This window comes from Leucopleurus acutus, assembly GCF_964270905.1.
Source record: "Leucopleurus acutus genome assembly, chromosome: 10".
Classification (NCBI taxonomy): domain Eukaryota; kingdom Metazoa; phylum Chordata; class Mammalia; order Artiodactyla; family Delphinidae; genus Leucopleurus; species Leucopleurus acutus.
The window spans coordinates 75,426,389-75,452,232 of record NC_139153.1 but is presented as its reverse complement, the minus strand read 5'-3'; the positions used below and the strand labels follow the sequence as shown (position 1 = coordinate 75,452,232).

At 45.6% G+C, this 25,844-nt stretch overlaps 1 protein-coding gene across 1 annotated transcript in view; it reads left to right on the top strand.

The window, feature by feature from the left end:
• The window catches only part of CLIC5 (chloride intracellular channel 5), a 102,345-nt gene that overhangs the window by 34,921 nt on the left and 41,580 nt on the right, over positions 1 to 25,844 (top strand). Inside the window, exons 2-3 of the mRNA XM_082847729.1 lie at positions 21,336 to 21,445; positions 23,202 to 23,327. Of these exons, the coding sequence (XP_082703855.1) occupies positions 21,336 to 21,445; positions 23,202 to 23,327 (236 nt within the window). The remainder of the gene's footprint in view (positions 1 to 21,335; positions 21,446 to 23,201; positions 23,328 to 25,844) is intronic.

Genomic DNA, 25,844 nt, shown 5'->3' with positions numbered 1-25,844 from the left:
GGCATAATTGGACACTTGGCACCTTTGAAGGTATTTTAAAGATCAACAGCATCACTATTTATATTTTTAAAAGAAGTGTCTAGATTGATGGAGACCCACAAAAAGCAAGAGCTCACCTGCCCCAGTGAGGATCTGAGACCATCACTGAACAAGTTGATGGTGCACTAGGGCTGCCATGGATACGTATGTTGGCCTCTCCCTGTTGATCTCACACAGTGTGCATTTTAACTTTGACACAGATGCTTTGGTTTCAGTTGCACATTGAATAACAGGAACCACATCTTAGGAGCTGGTTACTCCCTAGCACCTAAGTTACTTTTTCTGTTTTGTTAAAACAGTTTCTTTCATCTTCTTTTGTGTTCTGCTGTATCTGCTACACAGCAGTCCAGCCGGCTTGAATTTGCTAATGTCTCAAATGCACAAACCCACTCTCTGCATGTGTTTCACCAAACCTGCGTCCGCGGGATCACTCTCAAGTTCTAAGTCAGAGCCCTTTGGAGGCACAAGTGCAAGTACCCAAGGGTACATCACAGGGGGTTCCCCTTTATTTTTCCTTTCTCTTTTGTCCCTTCCCTTTTATTTTATTCTGTTGGTTTAAATTACAAATACACGATCAGTGTGGCAAATCAGACCCTAAAGAGATATATGGATCCAGAATCCTGAAATTCAAAAAGCTCTGACACCTGAAAGTTCTTTTGGAAATTTGTGGCTAATTCATTTGAAGGCAAAACTGACCTAAATTTTTGGAGGCTGTTTGTTGCCTCTATGTGTCCCACTTTGTGCTGCAGAAATGTGAATGGACTTGATTACAGGGTGGTGCCCAGAGCCTGCTGAGGATGGTATGAGGTTACGTGCATCTTGTTACCTTTCTACATGCCAAAATATTTAAAATTTTGCAACATATCCGGCCCAAGGGTTTCAGATATTTCCTTATCTGAAACCACATAAAGAAAATATGAAGACTCTCCCTTCCCCACCCCTCAAATGCCTTCTACCGGAGAAAAGCTGATGTTATTGGTGTTAAGTACTGCCTTCCACTCCCCTCCGTCTATTGTCTCTCTCTCTCACACGCACACACACACACACCCCCCACATACATACACACACGTTTTTAACTTAAAAACAAAGCCCTGTGTGTGTGTTCATGTGTAACACAGCATTTTGTTTTTAAATAAAAAGGGATCATACCACTCACAACACTTTGTGACTTGTGTTTTCCCCCCACCATGATATTCCAGGATAAGACTTAAGACTCCAACTCATTCCTTTTACTGGCCATATGCTATTGCATTAAACACGGCTGGATCGTCCTGTAATCAACCATTCTGCTTTCAACGGACATGTTGTTAACAGTATTTTGTTTTGGGGGATCGAACATTTGTGATTATAAAAGGACAAGTTACCGACAGAGGTTAATTTGTTTTATAAACATTGGCACGTTGGTTAGCCAAGAAACCTTTTCTCTCCATTGTATAAGTAGAAACCCTGAGGCAGAGAATGTTTTTCTGGTTTTGTTTTATTCTTTATTTTATTTTATTTTTTGAGAGTAAGTTGCAACATACTGGCTTTCTTGTTTTTCTGCCCCTCTCTGTGTAAGCTTTCTATGCCCCAGGGCTTGCAGGCAGGCAGGAAGCCTGCACTGCACAGCGATGGGCGCTGATGTGACACCTTCAGAAAGCCCAGGTCACAAACCACGACTTGTCAGTTTTCCATAACTTAACCTCTCAGGAGAGGGTCCAACATCTGACTGGTCCCCACAGGCAAAGAGGCAGGGGGCTTCACAGGGATGGGGCCTGCACGGCATGGACAGGCTCAGTGACTCTAGGCTCTGCTGGCTCCTGATGGACAAGCCACATCATGGAATTTCAATAAATAATTTAGCCCTGGCTCCAGTTTCAGCTGAAGTGTTCGCTTTCAGCGCCGGGCTGCCATTGCTACTTGCATTCAGGCTCCCTTCCTCTGTGCAAGGTATGGAAAGTTGGCTGAGATTCACTCACATTTCTAGAACCCAGTAGGGCCAGATTCCTAGGTACAAGAGTAGAGATTTCCCACCCCCCCAAACAGGAGTGATATCAAATCCAGATGTGCAAAAAGGTACCTTTTAAGACCAAACAGAAAAGCTGGACATCACTGACCTAGTGCACAGATCGTGAACGTCTTTGCATTGTTGCTCTACGAGGCCTTTGTCATCCAAAGGTTCTGAAGACCAACCTTCACCAACGCTAATAGGCATAGATCACCTAGAGATCTCGTTGAAAATGGAGACTCGTGTTCAGTTGGTCTGCGGTAGGGCCTGAGAATCTACGTACCTACCAAGCTCCTAGAGGAGGCTGTTGCTGCTGGTCCGTGGACGTAACTTTGAGTAGCACGGCTGTAGACAGCCTAGAATTCCCTCCTTTGAAGACAGTTGTTCCCTTCAGGGCCATTGCTGAGAATTCTGTGGGAGAGACCGGACTTTCTTACTGGGACTCGGTGGAGGGTTGGGTGCACGTTCATTCCCCTACTGTCGAGCCGTTGGGCATCGTAGTCTAGCTGTAATTGCTGATGAAGGACCAGATGTGGGGTCATAGTGTTATTCTTGTGCCCCTTCCTTGCAGGGCACTTGCATGTACATCATCTCATTTGAACTTCACAGAGAGCTTGAAGCAGGCGGGCAGCAGTTTTTATCCCCAGTGACAGATGAGGGAGAGAGCTCTGAGGCCAGTTCAAGCCATCTTTTATTCCCCTTTGGGAGAAACAATTGAGAGAAGAAATGCCATGCTCAAAGCTGGTTCCAGAACTGCAAATATGACAGAGCAAAAGTCCTGGATAATCATATATTCTACTCACGTTATATTGTTCCTAAGGTCTTGTTTCTCTTCAGCCCTACCGTATGTCTCCAAGACTGTGGTCTTTGCGTGTAAGCCATATGTTGAACAACTAGAGTGTTATATCTGGCCCTTAACTATATCACGGGACTGAAAAGAGAAAAATAAAACAGGGTCTGTTTTATGAGTTAGCAGAAAGAAATTCCATTCAAGAAAGATGTGATAAGAGCCAAATGGGAGAACACACACACACAGAGGAAAATGCTGCTTCTTCTTTTAGCTTTGCCCTGTTTCTTCTACCTCTTCAAATGTACACGTGGAAGTGTCTGCAGAATTCCACCTAATGTTAGCATGATCAATAAAGCACGTGATCACCAAAGGACACTGACATTCTTGCCCACTGATCCTAGCTGAGACCTCAGAATTTTCTTCATCGTGCTTCCAGCAGCCTCTTCCAATAGGTGGGAGATGAAGCGGGGTTGAAAAGTCTTTGTCGTTTCTGAGCCTCCATCAGAAGATCATTGGAAGGAGTTGATCGTAAACATTAGGTACGATCTAGAAGACTATTTGCTGTTAATCCCTGCGGGCCATTGCTTAGCTCATCTAGACTAAACATAGCCCAATAGCAGGCTTCCTTCCTTAGATAGGTTTTGCAAGTAAAGGGAAGCTGTTGTGACTTTGGTTTGTCCTGGCTTATAAGGGTGGATACTGTTTGTTGGGGGTTGGGGTGTGGAGGACATGGCATTAGTACAATTTTTTTTTTTTTTTTTTTTTTTTTTGGTACTCGGGCCTCTCACTGTTGTGGCCTCTCCCGTTGTGGAGCACAGGCTCCGGATGCGCAGGCTCAGCGGCCATGGCTCATGGGCCCAGCCGCTCCGCGGCATGTGGGATCTTCCCGGACCAGGGCACAAACCCGCGTCCCCTGCATCGGCAGGCGGACCCTCAACCACTGCGCCACCAGGGAAGCCCGCATTAGTGCAATTTTTAACACACAGGTGCAACAATTCTACTCGGTACCTTTATACTAAATGGAAATACAAATGATATGCTTTGATGACTACCTACAGTGACATACACTTCCATGATGATCTCTGTTAGAACTGGAAACGTGTCTTCACATCTTCTGCACTACCAAATGGCTGATCTGAGGGATTCTCTCTGTGGATCCCAGTATTAGGATACAGAAGCCCAAACAAGGGGTTTTGTGGTACTTGTGAACTTGAGGTACCCAGAAGCATCACACCAAATTCTGAGATGTACAGAAAAGATCCAGTAGAGGAGAAGAAAACTTCTGCAAAAAAGGAAAGGTAAAGAAAGGAAAGGAAAGAAGAGAAAACTTCTGCACCTCACTTACTCTGGAGTTGTTTGGGGCAGTTTTCTCTCTTTATGATGGCCACTTTCAGTGTTTTCTCCTAGGCATGAAGTGGAGAATTTGCATTATAGCTCTTCACAAGCAAGGGTTATTTCTAACTTCTTGTGCCCAGTTAATAATGCTGAACAAGTGAGCATGGAGAGAAGCAGAGAATTCAGAGCTAGACATTGTCCAGTCATCCCTTCATCTTACAGGCGAGGATGCACAAGACCACACTGAGGCAGTGACTTTCTCAAAGACATATTTACCTTGCAGAACATCTAGGACCAGCCCGAAAATTCTTCTGACTCCCACTGGCCAGGCAGAAAGCAGGGTGGGCAATCTGTCTCTTGGAACCGTAGAACTTGTGAAAAATAAATAAATATGGTAGGTCTTGGAATGATTCCCTTTTTGGAGAGAAACGCAGACTCCATCTCAGGTTGTGGCTTCCTGGGTGAAGACCTGGACTATTGTGTGTGTGGCATAATTACTGGGGTCATTTTTTTTTTAATTTTTTTTTTTATGGGAGTACAATAAATAGAACATTTCCTGCCTTAGTCTGCCATTTCGGAAAGCTTTTCATTTTCCCTTTGGGCCTAGGGAATTACAAAAGACAGACTTCTTTTCAATTATAGCTTGGCTTGAGTTTGAATATATAACTCAGCCAGGAGCGAGCTCAGACCGAAGTTTTTAAAGGCAGAGAAAATGAAATGAGGTCTCCTTGACGCACAACCTGGCTCCGTTTCTGTGTCTGTAGCTGGGATGCTGTTTGTAAGAAGCCCCCCTCTGAAGCAGGAGATAGAGTCATCCGGCATGACACTTTACAGTAAGTTCTGCAGGAGCTTGAACGAAATGAGTAGGGTGGGCTCGTGGGATGGAAGGCACTTGGCTAGTAGAATACTCCTGTCTTGCGCGGTTGGCAGAGAAGACCCTCCAGGCCCATGACCTTTAGTGACCTGGAGGTGTGAGAAGGAGGAAGGAGAGATGGTCCAGAAAGCAGAGGGACACCGATGACAGCTGACGTATTGAGTGCTTGCTGTCTTCCAGCCCCTGCCCTCGCATTTTACTTGTGTTATCTCCTTAATCTCCCCCATCACCTCTGGGGAGGGACTCTGGAGAGGCGGGATTTAGCTACCCGGCTGTTCTTCTGTCTGCCCCCTGGGGGATGAGGAACTTCAGTGTGAGACTGGCTTCTGGTCTTTCCCCTGAGGGAATCCTCCACATTAAAGCAGCATAAACCTTGATTAGAATCTGTGGCCTACGATAATCAGAACTTCTCTTTTCGTGTCTTCACCATTTTGCTCTTAAGAGAATCAAAGGGCAGGTAAGCGAGGACTTTTGAAAGGATTCAGTTCTCATGGCTTTGGTGGTTATGGCTGAATTACTTACATTAATGACTTCAACTGAGATTTCAGCCATCTCCCTTCTACTGCAAACTCCACCCCCACTGATTGTCGGTGTCTTGGACAGTCATCTAAAGTCTCTGGACCTCCAGCTGGCTGGGTCTGAAACATAAGAGGGTTGGATGAAGCTTGAGGGATCCGGGTGGGTGTGGGGAGCCTTCCCAGAGGGAATGCTTCTTTAACTGCTGTTGAAGGTGATGTACTGAGAACACTATGGAGAGATGTTAGAGGCAAGCTGTGAGAAGGCAGAGCCTTGAAGGAGCCTCTGAAGGTGGTCACAGAGGCTTCTTGCTTTATGTCTTCATTTGCCCTCCAACTCACAGTGCTGGCCGCTACCCCGCAGGTCCATTGTAGTTGATTTACAACGTTGTGTTAATTTCAGGGGTACACCATCAGAATTCTTAAATGCAAATAAACGATTCGGTGATATTCACCTTCTCCCAGTCACACTTTAGAAATATTTTGGAGTATCTTTCAACATCATCTCTTCTAATTCATCCACTTTGTAAATAACAAAACTAAGGCCCAGGGAGGGGGAAATTACTTGCCCAAGATCACACAGTTCTTTGTGCCAAAACTAGGTCGAGAACACAGGACTCTGGATCCTCTGCTTTTCATTACATGCTCTTTTGCTTAAAGGGCTACCTAAGGCATTCAGTTCACCCGACCATCCTGCTTCTCCAAAAAGTCTGACTAAGGCCTTATTGCACAGCGTATAGGAAAACATAACTATCCCAAATTCACAGTACTGATATTAAAGGCAACACTTAATATGCCTATAGTTTCCCACTTCCAAATTAATTAGAAAGGAATGTGTTATTTTTGTTTTTAAGTCTTACTCTTCCAATTTTAAATAGATTTTAAATAGAGTCTTACTCTTCCAATTTTAAATAGATTTTAAATAGAGAATTTTGGGTGGAAATGAAAGCAGCATGGCAATAAGAAGTGCTGCCCTTTGGCCCGGGCACCCATTATAGACGCTTGTCCTTGTAAGTTGCAGAGGTAAGAACTGACTGGATCTCACACGGGATGTGATAGGTGAGAGCCCATGTGTCTTGTTTCAAGACTCCAGGAAGCTCCTGCAGTCCTTCTTCCTCCTTTCCCGGTTCCTCACTCCCCTGCCAGAGGCCTGAAAACCCACCACTGGAGCTTTAATCCCCTCTGCTTACATCTGGTCCACGATCAACGTTGAGACGTTATCCAGAATCCACACTTCAGTGGGAATACTTTCAGAGTTGGCTTTGAGAAAGGAAAGTGGGAAAGATGCCATGTTGGCCAAGGGTGGTTGGCGGGATTAGAGACTAGTGAGGGTAGGAATAGCAGACCCAGGGTACAGGTGGTTCCCAGAAGATAGGCTTTTGACTGCTTTGTGGCTTGGTGTGTGGTTGGGCTGGCATCCTCAAGCTGGAGGAAGAAAGGGAGCTGGAGAATTCCTGTGTGGGCTTTCCTGATAGAGCACGAAGAACAAGCCCACGTGCTCATGGTTCCTGACACGCCTGGCATCATGTCATCAAGCCTCCAGACCCATTCTTACTTGGTCACTTTTGCTCTGATGTCCTTCCCCACCACTTTGCTTGAACAAATCCTCTTACCCTTCAAGTCTCATATCAAGGCAAGCTGTGATAAGGTAGAGCCTTGAAGGAGCCTCTGCTGCCCCCAAACCTTCCCTGAGGTCTCAGGGGGTCTCCTTCCTGCTCCCACCCCACCCAGGCTCTATCACTCCACTTATGACCAGGTCTCATTCAGCACCACCCTCCTGGGCTCTGCACCGAGGAGGCCGTTAGTGGAGATGTTTGTCCCCCTCACTGCAAGGACCCACCTTGCCCAAATGGCTGGGTGATTACACATCGTTGAGGGTGGAGCTAAAGCCTCCTAAGTGCCCCCCACAGCCAGGAAAGCCGAACATAGGACTTGATGGAATCCTGCGTTGCAGAAGCAGCGAAGTTTCCCCCCACCGTTGGCTAGAGGATAGTAGAGGATAGTGCCTGGGGAGAGGAAGGTGGTTGAGCACATCTGACCATGTGAGAAGTTTGTCCAAGCGGGTAGGATTTCTGGACCTGGTCACAGTGCTGTCACCTTCAGGGAGGACCCACCTGCAGAGCTCTGTGTGGATGGGCAACTAGAAAGACGTCAGTTTGTGAGTGAAGCTCCTGACGTCGTGGCTGTGTTGACTTGAGATTCTACCAATGTTCTCATCCAAACTGTGTCCTCCATTCCCTCAATGACTCAAAGTGGTGCCCTTCTTCCAGGGCAAGGACTGATGGTGGGGAGAAACAGCAGTAGAAGTGGGGTCTGGCGGAGAAGGGGGCTGTGGTCCAAAGGAGTTTCCAGGTTAGATAGGGAAATAGGGAACAAACAGAGCGGAGGTCACCTCAAGGGTCTCCTGAGACTCTGGCCTCCCTGTGTCTGGGGTGGGCTGTGGGAGCTCTGTCGTCACTTTTCTTTTTTATCATGCTCCTTAGGGGGTTCTATTGTCCATCCCCAATTTTGAGCACCACTGGGTCAGAGATGGCCAGGCGTTGTTGAACATTAGAATCACTCTGAGAGTTTTTTAAAAAAAACAACTCACTTGAGTCCTACCCCAGATTAAATAAATCAGAGTATCTGACCATGGGACCTGGCCGTGGCATTATTAAATGAATATTAGAATAGACTTTTCAATCTCTATAAGCCTTACTTCACGGACATGTTATAAAATACTAATTTTGCAAAGAATGTTCCGTAGGGTCCTGGATTTACATCACCCTATTTAGCAAAACTCATGATTCGGATTTGATTTTAGTGCCACAAGGCTTTTAATCTCTCATATTGGAGAGGTTTGGATAGATGAGAGCTTAGTGAACCCAACTGAGAGGCCCGGTGACAGATTTTGTGATTTCTCTAAAGTCTTTTCAGACCAGTTTGTGATATTAAGATGCACAAAAAAACACAGACATCCAGAGCAGAGGGCAGGATGAAGAACAGTTGCAGAATCTCCATCAGCACAGGATCCCAAACACCATTCTCTTTGTCAGAGAATCAGTATCAAGATACCCTCATTTGGTATGAAGATTATAGGAATTGCAGGCTCATTCCATGAATGTAGGGGGAATGGATTCATGATCAAAAGCTGGAACTAATTTCTATAGCATCTTAAATAATAAAAAGTGTGTCAAGGGAGGAAAGCAAAACTTCTGACAGCGGCCTAATTAAGTGGAAGGCATGTTTCCTCCATTAGGGACTGGTATTCTCCAGGGGAGGCTTAAGTAAGAAGATGTCTTCTTCAAATTAAACCCATGTGGGAAGGAGTTCTGTTTATATGAGGCTGTAGATTTGTGTTGTTCTTTGGTTTCCTGTGCTTTGGTGCATTTCTGAGGTGGAAGAATTCCAGCTTTCAGTTCTCCTGATCTGAGCTTAGAGAGCCATAATCAGGCCTAAAGAATAGCATGACGGTCCCATAAATATTTGTGGCGAAGGTTCCTGGGTATGCAGAGGACACAAAGGCTTCCACTGGGCTTCAATATAAAACCGCCAGGAATCTGTCACAGACCTGATCCCTTAGCTTTACCCATCCATCTTCCTTGAATTCCAGACCTTTGAGTCTGGTTCCTGAGCTACTTGAAAACCTTGTTTGGTTGCAGAACATTGCTCTGCATAGAAACTCAATGGCCTTGTGGAGAGCAGATGTGCATGTGCCCATCACTGTACCAACAGCTAACCAAATATGAATCACTTTCCCTTTTCCCCTTCATGGTCAGTGGGATTCTGCCCTAGCTTAGGATCACCCATCTCCGGCCAGTGGACAGTGGCCATAGTTCTTCCTGTGTTTACTCTCTCCATTGAATGTATTGCTCCACACACGAAACCCTGAACATGGAGGTATTGCTGAATTTTTGTGCCGTTGAAGTGAATCAGTTATACATATATGGGATATTATATGTATATGTATAACTGATTCACTTTGTTATAAAGCAGAAACTAACACACCATTGTAAAGCAATTATACTCCAGTAAAGATGTTAAAAAAAAAAAAAGAGAGAGAGATCTACTGACTCTTTACTAAGGCACAGCATTTCACAAACAGGGATGTTTAATCAGCTCTTCCTAAATGTTTGTCTTCTGTGCTCATGATGACAATAGCTCTAAATTTATAAAGCGAAAACTATGTGTTTTGTACGTATTATCATCTAGTTGTGGAACAACCCTGCAAGGTAGACGTTTCTTGCCCCCAATTTGCAGATAAGGAACCTGAGGCTAAGTGTGTATGTGAGTTATATGCTGGATAATAAACCCCCCAAACTTAGTGGCTTTAAACAATGACAGCATTTATTTTGCTCATGAGCCTGCAGTTTGGCCAGGGCTTAGTGGGGATGACTCATTTTACTTCACTAGGTATCCTTTGGGACAGCTCAAAGGCTGGGGGCTAGAATCATCTGAAATCTCACTCATTCATGTGTGTGGTGGTTGAGGGCACCTGTCAACTGAGAACTTAACTGGGGATCAGCCAGAACACTACACAGTGCCTCTTCATGGGCTCTGGGCTTCCTCACAACATGGTGGCTGGGCTCCAAGGGTAAGCATCCCAAATGAGAGAAAGGGCCAGGCAGAATCTGCATCCCCTTTAATGATCTGGTCTCAGATCTCACACTGTGACATTCTTCTATTCATCTACGCTGCCACAAAGGTCCACCCGATTTCAAGAAAGAAAATATAGGCTTTTCCCCTGGAGAGTATATGGGACTGAAAATAGTACTGTAGCCACTTTGGGAAATAAAATCTGCCACATCCAGCTGGTTGATATCAGGGCTGGAGTTTGAACCCAGGTCTGCATGACTCTACACCAGGCCCTTTACGCTGTACTACTGAACTCTGTGAAGTCAAGGACACAAGCCTGCCTCTAGTGCAATGGAATTTAGTTTTTAAATGTTACACGTGGGGCCAGTGCCGCAAAAGAGTCAAACTTAGAGGCAGAGGATTTGGACCTTGGGACCTTCTAAGCCTTGGTGCAGGTTTTTGGTATGAATGAGAGCCATTCTGCCTTGCTAAGCACGATGGAGTCATCTGGAAGACATATCAGAGGAATCAAATTTACATTTCTTGAGCCCTTACTGGGTTCCTAGGGTTTCATAAAATAAAGAACCAAAATAAAACAAGTCACCAAGTCACATCCATGCTAATGGAAGGCTTACCAACTAGATGGTTGGAAGGACAGATCATTTGGTATCAAAAGACATAATACGGAATAGTGTCTGACTTGCTAATAAGAAAACCTCACGTATCTAGTAACTCTAAAACAATCTAATAGAAATGAAGCAAATTCTAGAACAATACATAACACTAGAGTGAGAACACTAGGAAAGGAGAAGGAACTAACAAGGAAGACTTAAAGCAAGCAAGCCCTGAAGCATTTCAACATTTTTCTTTTTCTTTGTTCCCTTTCTTTCCTTTTCCTTTTTTTTAAGCTCTGGGTAAATAACATGTTTATGGGTCTAAAAGCCAGAGTTCTTGCTGTCTTGGGGAGGATAATCACGTTCTTAGGAGTAGATGAGTTCTCAAAAGCGTACAAAGTATGGCGGGGGAAGAGCAATTAGCTGAGAGGGCAAAGGTCAGGAAGGGGAGGATGTCAGTAAATGAACAGGAGAGTCACGTGCAGGACCGGCTGCAACTGGTGGGGCGCACTGCAACATGAAAACGAGGGATCCTTTGTTCAAAAAGGATTAAGAATTTCGAGACAGCAACAACAGAGCATTAAGCCAACTGTGAGGCCCTTCTGAGCTCAGGGTCTCGTGCATCCGCACAGATGGCATGTGTGTGAAGCCAGCCCCGGACACAGGAGAGGCACCAGGTGACAAGGCAGGTAGCAGAGGGCTGAGTTTTAAGAGGAAGAGATAATCGAAAGTTCTAGCTACCAGAGTTAAGTAAGGGTAAGTCAGAGAGGAAAGAAGGGAGAGAGGGAGGGAGGGAGGGAGGGAGGAAGGAAGGAAGGAAGGAGGGAAGGGAAATTGCTTAGTCCCAGAAAGTGACTGAAAGAGAATCGCTTTAGAAGAGGGTGTTAAGGTAGAAGACTGGCAAGAATTTTAAGAGAGACACAGTAACCTATTCAAATAGTTTGGACATGAAAGGATAGGAAGGAAAACATGTAGGAGTGGAAAGAAGGGGCATGGTGTTAGGGTGTGGTGTTGGGCTGGAGAGGGCAGTTCTTTCCCGGAGAGTGTGTGAACAAACAGGAGGGTGAGTACAGACTCAGTGCAGAACGCCATAAAGCTCAGCGTAGGTTGAAGGTCACTCCCAAGAGGCCTCAAGCACAGTAATATTACGCAACACATTGAGTTGTAGGCAGCCTTGGCCCCAAGGCCACTATCAGACCAGGCTGCTAACTCAGGGTCCAAGGTACCACTGGACCCTGCTCTCTTAGTCAGACACTTGAGCTGAGTAGCCTTCTGGGCATGGAGCCTATGAGGTCCTTTGGGAGGGGATATTTACATAACTATGTTCAGTTGAGGTGTTGATGACGCATACTAAATTGATGGGTTACCTGTCTCAGGTAGTATTTTTAAATTCATCTGGTGTGATGTTTAATTTTTATGTGTCAACCTGGCTAGGCTGTGGTGCCCAGATATTTGGTCAAATATTATGCTGTTTCTAGGCAGGTGTTTATTTGACTGAGGTTCACATTTAAATCAGTAGCCTTTGAGGAAAGCAAGTGACCTTCTGTCCTGTGTGTGAGCCCCATCCAGTCAGTTGAAGGCCTTAATAGAGAAACGACTGACAACGTCTGAGGAAGAGGGAGTTCTGCCAGCAGGTTGCCTTTGGACTTCAACTGCCACTCTTCCCTGAGTCTCCAACTTGATGATATAGCCCATGAGATTTTAGATTCACCAAACCTCCACAATTGGGTGGAGACAATTCTCTCTCTCTCTCTCTCTATATATATATCTATATATATCTATATATATCTATATATATATCTATATATCTATATTTATATATATCTTTCTCTCTCTCTTTCTCTCTCTCTCTCTCTCTCTCTCTCTCTCTTTATCTCTATCTCTGTCTCTATCCACACACAAATCCTATTGGTTCTATTTCTCTGGAGAACCCTGACGAATACACCTGAAATTCCTCATATGACGTTATATAGGCAGCCTTCTGCATAGAGCTGATTCAACCTTTATAATCAGCTTCAGATAAATGCTAAGAATCTCTGAAGCCTCAAATGTATACTTATTACCTGACTGCTTATTGAATGAAAAATGCCTGAGTGACCCCAGTGAGTTAAGCCTTATGTGACTACTGAGAAAAAGAATGTTGTTTCTTCAAGGGTAGAACCCGCCATCTTCAAGCGGACCACAACCCGCCCCAAATCCCATCTCTGTTCATGGGAGGCTGACCAACCAAATTACTGGAACAGCAGATAATTGAGTATTAAAAAAAATAGCCATAGTAAGGAATATTATCTGACTTACATGAATAAGAGAAAGTGGGCAGGTCCAGATATCGCTACTATGAAGGAAAATGTTCTCTTCCACGTGATATGCATCAGTTTAGTGCTATAAAGATGAGTCATTTTATATCCAAAGAAAGTCCTCTTCCTGTGGTCTTTGTCGCTTCAACACTCTTTCCATAAGAGAAAAACCAGCCTGGCATAGAGAAAAGGTAGGAATTGGGAATCAAGAATTGTATCCCTGGGAGTTCCCTGGTGGCCTAGTGGTTAGCATTCCGGGCTTTCACTGCCATGGCCCAGGTTCAATCCCTGGTCGGGGAACTGAGATCCTATAAGCCACGGCGCGGCATTAAAAACAAAAATTATATCCCAGATTCTGCCATGGGACCAGGCTGTACCACCATGGGCAAAACGTCTAAACTTTCTGGGCCTATTTCCTTACCAGTAAAAAGAAAGAGCTGGACCATATCAACCTTGAGGTCAGTTCTAGTCCAGCTGTTGTAGAATTTTTATCTGTAACTTGAAAAAAATTTTTAATCACTTGAGTCTTCAAGGATAGTTTTCATGGACTAAAGTAACACAAAGTTGAAATGTGACATCAATGGTGACTTAATTAACTTTCTGGAGAAAATTCAGGTTTTTTTCTTCTAGTACCTCATTTAGGACTTAACCGTGTGAGATTTTTAAAGGAATCAGACAAATAGCCTAAAAATCTTCCATTTGGAAATATCTGACATCTATGTCTGACGTCTAAGCATCTGTCGTAGTCTGGGTCCAATCAGGAGAGAGAAACCACACAGTGATTTGAGCAGGAGTATAACATAGAGCAATAGTTAGCTATGATAAAAGAGTAACCATTACATGTAAGGACACTACATGGTACCCTAGAGTTGAAGGAGAATAGCCAAGGGATGACAAACTGAGAAGGGTTTCAACTCTCACAGGGGAAGTGTGGTCAGCCCAGCAGAAAGCATAGACGTCCACCGTTCTGGCAAGGCTAGAGCTGGTTTGGAGTCACTGGGCAAGCAGTAGCCACCCTCCAGCGCTCAGGACGGGAGCAGACGGTCAGCAGTGGGGGCATAGGTGTGCACTGGGGTCCAGGTGCTGGCGGGAATGGGGGGCTTCAGGCCACACGGGGCTTGCGGAGTCAGTGGCAGATCTGTGTGGACACCCTGGCCACAGGCAGACTTACGCAGGCTACATGGAGGCGTTGCCTTCTGTGTCCAGAGGGCTAGCAGCAGGATGAGGCTGCAGGGAACTGGAGGGATCACATTCTGGGCTGGGGTGGGCGCAGGCTCACTGCTGACCCCCCAGTCCATGCCAGAGGCAGCAGAAGAGCCCCTTCTTCCTGCAGGGTCCCTCCAGTCCTGTCTTCTGGGAAATCCTACCTTCGTGCTCACTTTAGAAATGCAGAGAGGAATTGCCACTGTTTCTCACCCAGCATTTATTGAAGGGTGCCTTCAGAGCTGGGAAACAATAAGTTGGTAAGGGACACGACACCTGTCAAGCTTAAATGCCATCTCTCCCCGTTCTGCTATTCCTTTTGGATCCTTTCTGAATAATTCTTCCCTCTTCTGGACCTTGCTGCCCTCAGACGATTTGGGGGCAATTATCAACTTCACTCTGTTGTCTGGAGAGGAAGCTCTATGTACCTGGTCTGTTCATGGGGTATCTTATCCCAACAGGTCTCAAATGTTGTTCACGGACTCCTGGGTCCAGGAGATCCTCTGGGGGGGTTGCTGAGAGGTCACAACTATTTTCAAAGTCATCATTTTCCCCTGGAGTTGCTATTTTGTGGGTAAAATTTGCTGGCATTTTAGGGCAAATAGAGGCAGTGGTGTAACGGAGGAGTCAGGCATGGACAGAAAAAAAAAAAAGCCAGTCTCGTTTGTGAACGATCTTGATGAAGCAGTAAAAACTATCGAATGTAATTAAATCTCAACTCACAAGTACATGTCTTTTAAACATTCTGGCAGATGAAATGGGACATGCACATCCAGCTCTTTGGCCTCATTGCCAAGCACAATGGTCGTCTCAGGAGAAGCACTTGTGCGACTGAGCTGTGACCAGAAGTTTCTTTCGCAGAACAGTTTTTACCTGAAGGACAACCAGCAGAAAAACTATGGTTTTTACTACTTGGTATTTATTTGCCAGACATTTCCTGGGAAATCAAGGAAACGAGCTTGTCATTTCAAGACTCACAGCTGACAGTATTCATTGTCAATGATAAAAGACAAGCTTTCAAGAAAAAATGAGAATATTGGAAAACAGGTGTTTGCCACCAGGATCCTGGCAGCCTCTTTTTGCTTGAACTTTTCAGCTGAGCTTGGTGGTCATATTACTGAAGGAGATCCTTTGCTACTGTATAAAGAGGTGTATCACCATTTGGAAGATCTGTTTAACTCCGTGAAATGCTATTTTCCAAAAGATGAATTTGTGACGTGCCAAAATCATTCATGGGTGAAAGACCCATTCAAAGTGTGAGATAGATGAATGGGTTTTAGTGGAACAGAAGACTTTCATTGATTGGGTTTCAAATTCCACTTATCGACTCACCTTTAAGAAACTAGCACTTGTTGAGTTTAGGTGTGGTATAAAAGAAAAATACCCACAATTATCTAAAAAGGCTATTAAATTACTCCTCCCTTTTCCAACTACATATCTGGGTAAGGCCAGATTTTCTTCATATACTTCAACCAAGTAGCAAAAGACTGAATGCAGAAGCCAACTTCTGTTAAGTCATACTTTAAAGATTTTGTAAAAATATCACAATTCCACTCTACTTACTAAATTTCTTTTTTTAAATATATGGTTTCTTTAATTAAAACGTTATTTATGTTAACACGTAATGTGTTTATTATTAGTATTATATTTTAATGCATGAGTAAACAAATATTTGAAACTTTTTTAGCTTTAATTATAATACAGTAAATATCGACAGCTATAACTCACATGAACAAAAGCTCTTTGGGATTCTCACCAATCGTGAAAGGCATAAAAGGATTCTGAGACCAAAGAGTTTGAGAACTGCTGTCTTAAACTGCTTAATTTCATTAGGCACTTGAATTCACAACACTGAGGGAAGTTAAAAGTGCAAAGACTGAGACTCAGGGTCACACGGTGAATTACAGGCAGAGGTGGGTCTAGAACCGTGATCTCCTGCTATAATGTCTTCTACAGCCCAAGCTTTTATCTCAGGATGCTCTTCAGAGGGCCATCATCAAAATTTGGGGATACTCAAGCCATAAAAGTGGAGCAGTGTCACCCTCCCCTCAACATGTATCCATTCTAACAGGCACTGAATATCAATTCAGTTTCAGGTACCTGTGCTTGTTGCTGCTGAAGGTAACGTGAATAAAACATAGTCGTGTTTTGGGGACAGCCAAGCTCACCATATGGGGGAGAGACTATGTGGAAGGCAATATTTCAGAACATATAATATGACTTAGCTGGCATACAACATATAAAGTATAATCATACAACCTATATAATTACATCATGCTATTACTATTTTTTTTTAACATCTTTATTGGGGTATAATTGCTTTGCAATGGTGTGTTAGTTTCTGCTTTATAACAAAGGTAATCAGTTATACATATACATATGTTCCCATATCTCTTCCCTCTTGCATCTCCCTCCCTCCCACCCTCCCTGTCCCACCCCTCTAGTTGGTCACAAAGCACCGAGCTGATATCCCTGAGTTATGCGGCTGCTTCCCACTAGCTATCTACCTTACGTTTGTTTGTGTATATATGTCCATGCCTCTCTCTCGCTTTGTCACAGATGCTATTACTATTATAGTATGTGATATTATACAGTGTATAATATTTTATGTTTTATTACAACTTAAATAATATAGTATATAATACCATATAGTATAACAAGGTATAGTACAGTATATACACTTAATAGTAAATAAATGTACTATGTCTAGGGAACAGACAGTACTTTGGGGTCATAGCTGGCTGGCAGCTGTGTGCACGCAAGGCCCGTGGCAAAGCAGAACTGTGAACTTGGGAAGTTTGCCAGTAGCTGTACACCATTCTCCTTTGACCTTACTGTTCGCTTTCGTTTCCCAGTGCTGCCAAAATAAATCACCATAAACTGGGTGGCTTATAACAACAAAAATGTATTCTCACAGTTGTGGAGGCTGGAAGTTTGAAATCAAGTTATCATGAGGGCCATGCTGTCTCTGAAATCTCTAGAGAAGACCCTTTCTTTGTCTCCTCCAGCCTCTGGGGTCTGCCGGCCATCCTTAGTGTTCCCGGGTTTGCAGACAGATCACTCCAATCTCTCTTCATATGACCTTCTCCTTTATGTCTGTGTCCAAACTTCCTTCTCCTTATAAGGACACCAGTTGTGTTTAGGGCCCGCCCAAATCCAGCGTGACCTCATCTTTACTTGCTTTCATCTGTGAAGATTCTGTCTCCAAATAAGGTCACGCACACAGGTTCTGTGTGGACATCAATTTGGGGGGAACATTACTCAACCCAGTACACCATGTTTTTGCCTGTCCCCAGCCCACATTGCTCAGAGCCTCCTTGGACCACAGCCCATCTGGATTTTCCCTCATACTTTTCAGGGCCTGGGGTCCCGTTGAGCCCCACCAAGTTCTTGGTTAATGTTTTAAGTGGTTGCCACAAGCTCACCACATTTAACCCATGAGTTTAGCAAATGGTTTCCATGGGCAACTGGTGAGTTGTGAAGGAAGAAAAGAGGAGACTAAACAACTCCATAGTAAAAAAAAAAAAAAAAACCTAATAACCCAATTGAAAAACGGCTAAGGACTTGCATAGATGTTTCTCCAAAGAAGACATACAAATGGCCAACACGTATATGAAAAAATTCTCAATGTCACTAATCATGAGAGAAATGCAAATCAAAACCATGATGAGATCTCACCTCCCCCCTGTCAAGGTAGCCATTCTGGAAAAAACAAGTGAGAACAAGTCTTGGTGAGGATATGGAGAAATTAGAACCCTTGCACACTGCTGGTGAAAATGCAAAGTGGTGTATCCACTATGGAGAACAGTATGGAGGGTCCTCAAAAAATAAAAAATAGAGCTACCATATGATCCAGCAATCCAACTTCCGGGTGGTTAGCTAAAATAATTGAAATTGGAATCTGGAAGAGATCTTAACACCCTTGTGTTCATTGTAGCACTATTTAAATAGCCAAGATATGAAAACAGCCTGAATGTCCACTGACAGATGAATGGATAAAGAAACTGTGGTATAAACACACCGTGGAATATTATGCAGTCTTAAAAAAGAGGGAATTCTAAAATATGCAACAACATGGGTGAATCTCAAGGACATTATGGTGAATGAATTAAGTCGATCACAGAAAGACAAATACTGCATGATTCCAGTTATATAAAGTAACTAAAATAGCCAAAGTCATAGAATCAAAGAGTAGAAAGGTGGTTGCCAGGGGCAAGGGGAGGGGGGAGTGGGGAGTTACTAGTAATGGGAATACAGTTTCATTTGAGCAAAGTGAGGAAACTCTAGAGAGCTGCTTACAGCACTGGACCTACAGTCAACAATACTGCATTGTGCACCGAAACATTTTTTAAGAGGGTAGATCTCATGTTAAATGTTCCTAGCACAAGCAAAGGGAAGGGAAGGGGAAGCTTCAAGAGAGATGCAAAGTAAAGGGTGTAAATCATAAAATCCTCACATACTATTTCTCTTGGTCTTTCGGCAATTTTTGTCTACGAGGTCTAGAATCATAAGACAATAGTGGAAACGTGGGGAGCTGTGACAACCACCAGCCTGTACACCCCCGCAGAGCTGTGGCACATGGACTGAAGGCTGGGCTGCGTCACGCACATCCAGCACCTCCTGCTCTGTGACCTTGGGTGAACGTGAACGTGCTACCCGTCTGGGCTGGGCCCTCAGGGTGGCGTCTGCGCGTGGCAGTTAAGAGCTCAGGATCTGGAGCCAGATCTCCTGGGTTCATTCCAGGGACCCTCAGACCAGTGATTTCCCCTCTCTGTAATTTCCACTCAGCTTCCACATCTGTAAAGTGGTGACACTATCTCACTACACAGGTTTCTCATGAGCAATAAACGCGTTAATAATATACGTAAAGCACTTCGAACAGTGCCTGACTATATAGACATTCGTTGGTATTATTAACATTATTATATGAATTTTTGGTCCAGCTAATAAGAATTCCAGTAATTCAGTAGTACCTCCTTCAATCCCCTTATGACCACCACCACCCCCGGAAGTAAAACAGATGAGAGTGTGTGGACCCTGGCTTTTGTTTTTTGTTTTTTAATTCTCCACTTGTCACTTACACCATAACTGGCCCTGGGGAAAAGTTCCTTTGTCGGGATGTCTTAAAGGACCAGGAACCTGTCAGATGAGTACTTCTTGGGAAAGAAAGTCTTAGGGAACTGATGTCATCAACTCAAGTTTTGCAACGAGCTATTATTAAATTCATAGTCGCCTGTCTGAGTGTGGCTTTATCGGTAACTTTAGCCCTGTGGGCAGGGGTGGCGCCCGCCCTGTTGCCCTCCACCTCTCTGATTTTCTATAACCTAGCCGTGGTGTCTGAAACAATCAGGGTGGGTCTGTCTCCAGCACTAAGGAAAGTGAGAACTGGATGGGGATGGGGCTCTGGGTGGAGTTAAGAGAGAGGTAAAATAACTGTAATTTCATAGCAATTACCTACAAGCAATACCGGCAAAGGCGCCGGTTTTCCATTATAAACCTGAGCCTCTGCGGGGAGCGATGGGCCAGGTAGAAATAAGGACACAAACCTGCCTTCCCACCCGAACCCCACAGCAAACAAACCTCGAGGGGAAAAATAACGTGATGAGCTTGGAGGGTAGTGTTTTTTCTCCTTCTCTTTCAGAAAAAGAAAATCTTAGTAAGCCCCCATTCCAGGATGTTGTTTGGATTGCTGGCAGCTTTGCAAACAAGGCTGGGGGGGCCTTCCCTCTTTGAACCCTCCCTGTTAGTGGAGCCTGGTCCTGATGCCACCACGATTTCCAGGGGAGCCAACAGCAAACTAGAATGAATGGGTGATTTCTCCCTCCAAGTACCATTTTGGGGCCAATAAACCACTCACTGGAAAAAAAATTACACAGAGATCAGTTCCCCAAACTTTTTGTTCGTATGTTTCTGAAAGTGTATTCTTTATAAAATTCACATCTCTGCAGGCTACTCAGAGGTAAAGATAGACCTGCCTTTCAGACAAAAAAAAAAAAAAAAAAATCTGCTGTTTTGAGGAGGGTACTGAGAAGGGGAAATGTGGAGAGCAGAAGTGTGCAGGTCCTCGATAATGCTATCTGTCATGCTTTCCTATGTGTTCCCATCTCATCCCCCAGCCCACCCCACAGGAGGCCATAAGCTTCTGAGTAAATGCAGTTTTGAATCCCCTGTGTAATTTCTTCCAGTGCCTTGTACATGGTCAATACGTATTCGTTGAGCAAAAGGATAATTTAACAAATGAATAGTTTATTGACACTAGGTCAAGTAGTAGTCAGAACCTAGTGGGACATTGAGTAACGTCTCGAGCCTGCTGACAAGATAGAAAGACATAGGGTCAAAATCTGAGGGTCTATACTCATGACGTCTTCACGGAGTAAGGACCAAAGGGTAGAATATAAACGACAGAGGAACATACTTTGGCAAGGTATAACCAAAGAAAAGCATTTCTTTGGTTAGAACTGGTTTAGAGCTATCCTCAGAATGGACTGATTTGAGAGATATACATTGCCGGTGAGTGGAGATATTCAAGCATAGACAAGATGATTACTCAAGAGTATAGAAGTTGGTCTGACATCATTTGTGTTAGACTATGTGATGCTGAAGGTCTCTCTTTTTTTTTTTTTTTTTTTGTGGTACACGGGCCTCTCAGTGTTGTGGCCTCTCCCGTTGCGGAGCACGGGCTCCGGACGCGCAGGCTCAGCGGCCATGGCTCACGGGCCCAGCCGCTCCGCGGCATGTGGGATCCTCCCGGACCGGGGCACGAACCCGCGTCCCCTGCATCGGCAGGCGGACTCTCAACCACTGTGCCACCAGGGAAGCCCTGAAGGTCTCTTTTTACCCTGAGATGCAAGGGTTCAGTGGTTTCAGAAAGTTATGACTCTCCGTAATCACCATGCTGGAAACTCACATTCAGTTCTGCACGTGTTTATCGAGCCCTTACCCTGTGCCAGGTGTCACCTTGCATAAACATTAGGAAGACAAGGATAAATCTTAGAGGGCAACTTTAAAGTAAGGCTGGGGCATGGACTTTCGGTTCTGCCCAGACTGGTGTCTGGCTGTTACAGTCCTATATTCCTTCTTGCTGATGTGCACGAGCTAATGCAGGACTCTGGTGCTCTTCTTTCTAGGCTGGAATCGATGGGGAAAGCATTGGCAACTGTCCCTTCTCCCAGCGCCTCTTTATGATCCTCTGGCTGAAAGGAGTTGTGTTCAATGTCACCACTGTGGATCTGAAAAGGTAAAGGATGATACGTTCACGAGCAGGAAGAGAGACTCTTCCATGAGGGAGGGCGAAAACCTCGAGGCTCCCAGCAACCTCCTGCTCACACCTTGCTGGCCAGAGCCCTAGAGCCCTAGTTACAAGGGAGGCTGCAAGAGCGAGCAACACCCTTGGAGCAGAGCAAGTCCCGATTAGCAAGGAAGAAGGAGGGAATGGACAACGGGCATCTCGGCTGAGAGTGTCTGGCACAGAGATGGGCGCAGCACCTAAACATCTGGGAGGGAGCCATTCTGGTCCTACTAGTGCCCCCAACCTAGGGGACCCCAGCCGGACTTCAGGTGTGAAAGGTTGAGTTTCCGAGGAGCTGGGATCCATACTGTTTCTCCCACTATGTTCGCATCTTTAGAACTCCTTAGTGTGACAGCTCTGGGTTAGAGACTGGGATGGAGAGTTACTCGTGTTCTGCTTTTAAAGTGCAGTTTTAATGGCTGTTGAAAATACGGGCATTGTTCACCATCACAACCCCCACTGTTTCCATCTTTCTTCTCTTTCCTCTCCTCCGCCTGTCCTATAAATGCGGACTGGCTCAGGCTCCCTCCCTGGGTCTTTATCACCTGCCACAGCTTTCCCCCAGTGAGCTTAGCATACTCTCCCTGTCACCTTTATGTCAATTATTCCATACCCAGAGAAATCATTGCTGAAAAATAAAATCAGTATAGATTTTCCCTCCCTGCTGAGAACCGAAGCATTGCTGCCTTAGGTGAGCTTTCAAAAACAGGAGGAGAAGGTAAAGAATGTCTGAAAGGAAGAACACTCACAAAGCAAACACAGGGACCAAGAAAATTCGATTTTAGAAATGCTTTTCTCAGTGTCAATTGTCTGAGGAGTTCCAAGTGCCACAGAAGGCAGCTGGAGAGTGTGCCTGTTGGGCAAGGATGTGGGAGGGGCACCTTAATTGAAATTCTTCTCTTCCCCTCCCAAGCTGATTACGCCAGGAATGTGTTTCATTACAGACTCCTCTTCCCCGTTGTTTACTCCTTTTGGGTTCCTCCATCTAATGTTTTCCACGCTTGCCTCCCACAGGAGTGTGGCATTCTCAGAGAGAGCGTTTGGGGTGACTGATGGTCCAGCCCTGCCCGGGGAAGTTTCCATCATTATCTCTCCTTTTCCTCCCTCTGTCCTCTGTGCAGCCTTCTCCCTGCCCACTTCCCTCCATCCGTCCACCAGCCCTTCTTCCCCTCGCTTTGCTCCATCTCTGCACCTCCATTCTGACCGGCTGTGGGGAGCCCAGAAGCTCAGCCTTGGACGTGAATAGGGGCCCATGGCAAACACAAGGTCACTCCCTTCCCATTGCGCAAACCTTAAAGAACAGAGAACATCGTTCTTCGTGTAAAAGCGTGACTGAATTCATGAACGTTTAAAGTTTGGGATTCTGCCTCGTGCATTTTTGTAAAGCTGATGGGTGAAGGACCTTTTGAAAGCAAAGCCCAACTTCCTCCCTGGGTATCAGAAGCTTGGCTTTAGCTTAGATATTCACCTGTGATCACACTGCTTTTTCAAAGTCCATCCGACTTGCTCCTCTCTCACTGAATCCCACCGGTCGGATATCCTGTGTCACACCACATCCTTCCAGAATCTCTCCAACCTCCTCTGCCCTACGCCTCACACCGGGTCTGTTTTTGCCGACGGGCGTCTAATGGACAGTACACCCTGGGCTTCCCTGTCCGTGAAGCACCCTGGTGTAAGCCACCCCTGAACCTTGCTCTCTCCACAGAAAGCCAGCCGACCTGCACAACCTCGCCCCTGGCACCCATCCGCCCTTCCTGACCTTCAACGGAGACGTGAAGACGGACGTCAATAAGATCGAGGAGTTCCTGGAGGAGACTTTGACCCCCGAAAAGTAATGAGCTGCTTGTTTCTGGAGCTAATGACAGGGAGGAGGACCTTGTGCTTTTCTAGATCCTGGGGGAGATTTCCAAAGGGGCCTCATCAATCCAGAGCCCAGGACCCTCTTTGCAAAGAGAGAGTCCCGCGTGGCCCTCCCCACCCCCAAAGGGATGCCAGTCTCAAACCTCCTCCACAAAGTCCAAGCCCAAGAGTTGATGCCCCTTAACGCCAGGCCCCTCGGCCTGAGTGAAGGCCAAGGCTCCCTCATTGCAGAACAAGAGCTGAAAGGCCGACGAAGTGAAAAGTCAGCCAGGAGAGAGGTAATCCCATGACGTAAAACCACACCAAGGTATGAATAAGAGTCATAAATCTGACCCTGTCAGGTCGGAGCCCATGATTAAACATGAAAAACACGGGCTGAAGGCAGTTCCTCTTCTGAAAACAAGCTCGGGGGGAGGAGAGACCAGAGGGCTGTGGGTCCTTGTCCGATAGATAAGCTGCTCCTGATGGGAAAAAGGAGTGAACAGAAGAGAGGAGAATTCTAAAAGCTGCTGGAAGCTAGACTTGTTCATTGTACTCTACTGAAATCAGGGATTCAAACAATCACCTTTAAAAAAAAACTGGAACAATAATATTACATATAGAGTAAGGTGTGCACGGACTTTATCCTGTGGGATAGTCACTGAAAAGCTTTAAGCAAAAGTGTTGGAGAATCCGTTTTCAGGCTTACTTTGGGGGATGGGGGGAGATGGGGAGGGCAGAGGAGGAAAAGCTCCTAGAAATCAACTAGGAGGGAGCCAACTGGTGACATTCCGCGTAAGATAGACTGGAGGGCTGGGCTAAGGCAGTGACAGGGAAATGGGGGGAGAGGGGTAGGAAGGATTTTAGGACATACTTAGTAGGTAAAATAAGTGGGATCGACTATAAAAATGACCATCTTGCATTTATTTTAAAGTTTTATTTTTTAATTGATATTTATATAGCCCTCACTTAGTGGGCCCTTAAAGGTAGGTGCTATCATCCTAATTTGATAGCTGGGGAAACTGAGGATCGAAGAGGTTAAGTAACTTGCCCAAGGTCACACATCTAGCAGATCACTGTTAAATCAGAACTCCCAGTCGTGATCTAATTAGGCCTCAACCATTTATACATTCTTCCTAAAAATGTATCCTCAGCCATCCACATTAGGACAGTTTATCTCCATAGTGAGTGTGGAAAATTGCCTCAAGTCCAATAGACTTTAAAATAAATGCATTGATTAAATCAGCTGGGCAGCCCCACCCGTAATACCAGGCCAGCCCCTTTGCTGAAAAGACCCCCAGGGGGCTCAGCCTCCTTCTTCCTCCCTTGGGACTCAACCTCACTGCTGGCTCTGGTTTGGAATCCAACAACAGAAAATGAATGCTGTTTTCAATAACTAAATAGGGTTTGGACTTTGTCTGGGAGATCCAGAGGGGAAAGTCCACGATGAAGTTAACATTTTCCCTTCTAGAAGTAATACCCGCACGCAGGAGTCCTTGCTTCCATCAAGGCCAGTAGGGAATGGGAAACTGAAACAATGCGGAGGATGGATAGCCAGCCTGGCGGGTGGAGGCGTGCAGGGTTGGGCTGGGCTGGGCCTGGAGGCCTGGGTCCACTCCTGGATCTGCCAGTGATGCACTGTGACCCCTCGAACCAGTCTCTTTCTTGCTCTCGGCCTCCATTCCCTCCCCTGTGAAAGGATGACCCTTCATGCCCATCTTAGCCAGGCTCCCTCAGTCCCGGTTCAGCGGTGCCTTTGGGGGGCTGTTTCTCTAACTCAGGGCTCTCTAATCCACATCCCCAACAGGACCAAGGGGGCCCATCAGGATCCCCCCCCCCGGAATTGTATGCCCATGTGTACAGGTAGATTCTTCCAGACGAGGGCCGTGATCGGATTCATCACCATATCATCCGATTCTGGAAAATTTCCATGATTCCAATCAGGCTAAGCTTCGCAGGACATAGACGCCGCCTCTTCACTTCTCTCTCCACCTGTCCTGAGCTCTGCTTCATCTGGTCCAGGTCCCTCTGGACTGCGATGTGTGTGGGAGGTTTTACTAAGTCCATTCCTGACGTGTCAGTGACCCTACGGTCCGCCACGCCACAGTAGCAGAACCTCAAAACTCTGAAAATGCACAACTCCAGAAGGGCACCGAGGTGGGACCCTAGTGATGAGGCCATCAACCATTTCAGAGCCCCCAGAAGTGTCCTTTAGATGCCTTTGTATGGATCAGACTGGGGTAGGTACCATAATTACCTCCCAGGAAATGTCAGCAAACCTGTGCTTCAGCCCTGCAAAGGGAGACCGGCTGTTCTGCCCACAGCAAAGCCACCCACCTCGGCTGGCTTCCCACCAACTCTAGCTGGGAGGTCAGTCAGGTGGCCCATGTCCAGAGGCCCCAGGAGGAGGGCAGCCTGGCCTTCTGGTTCTCTAGGGGGCAGCAAAACCCCCGTTTCTGTTCCACAAACGCTGGTCGGCATGTGTTTCTCATCACACTGCTGTTTGTAA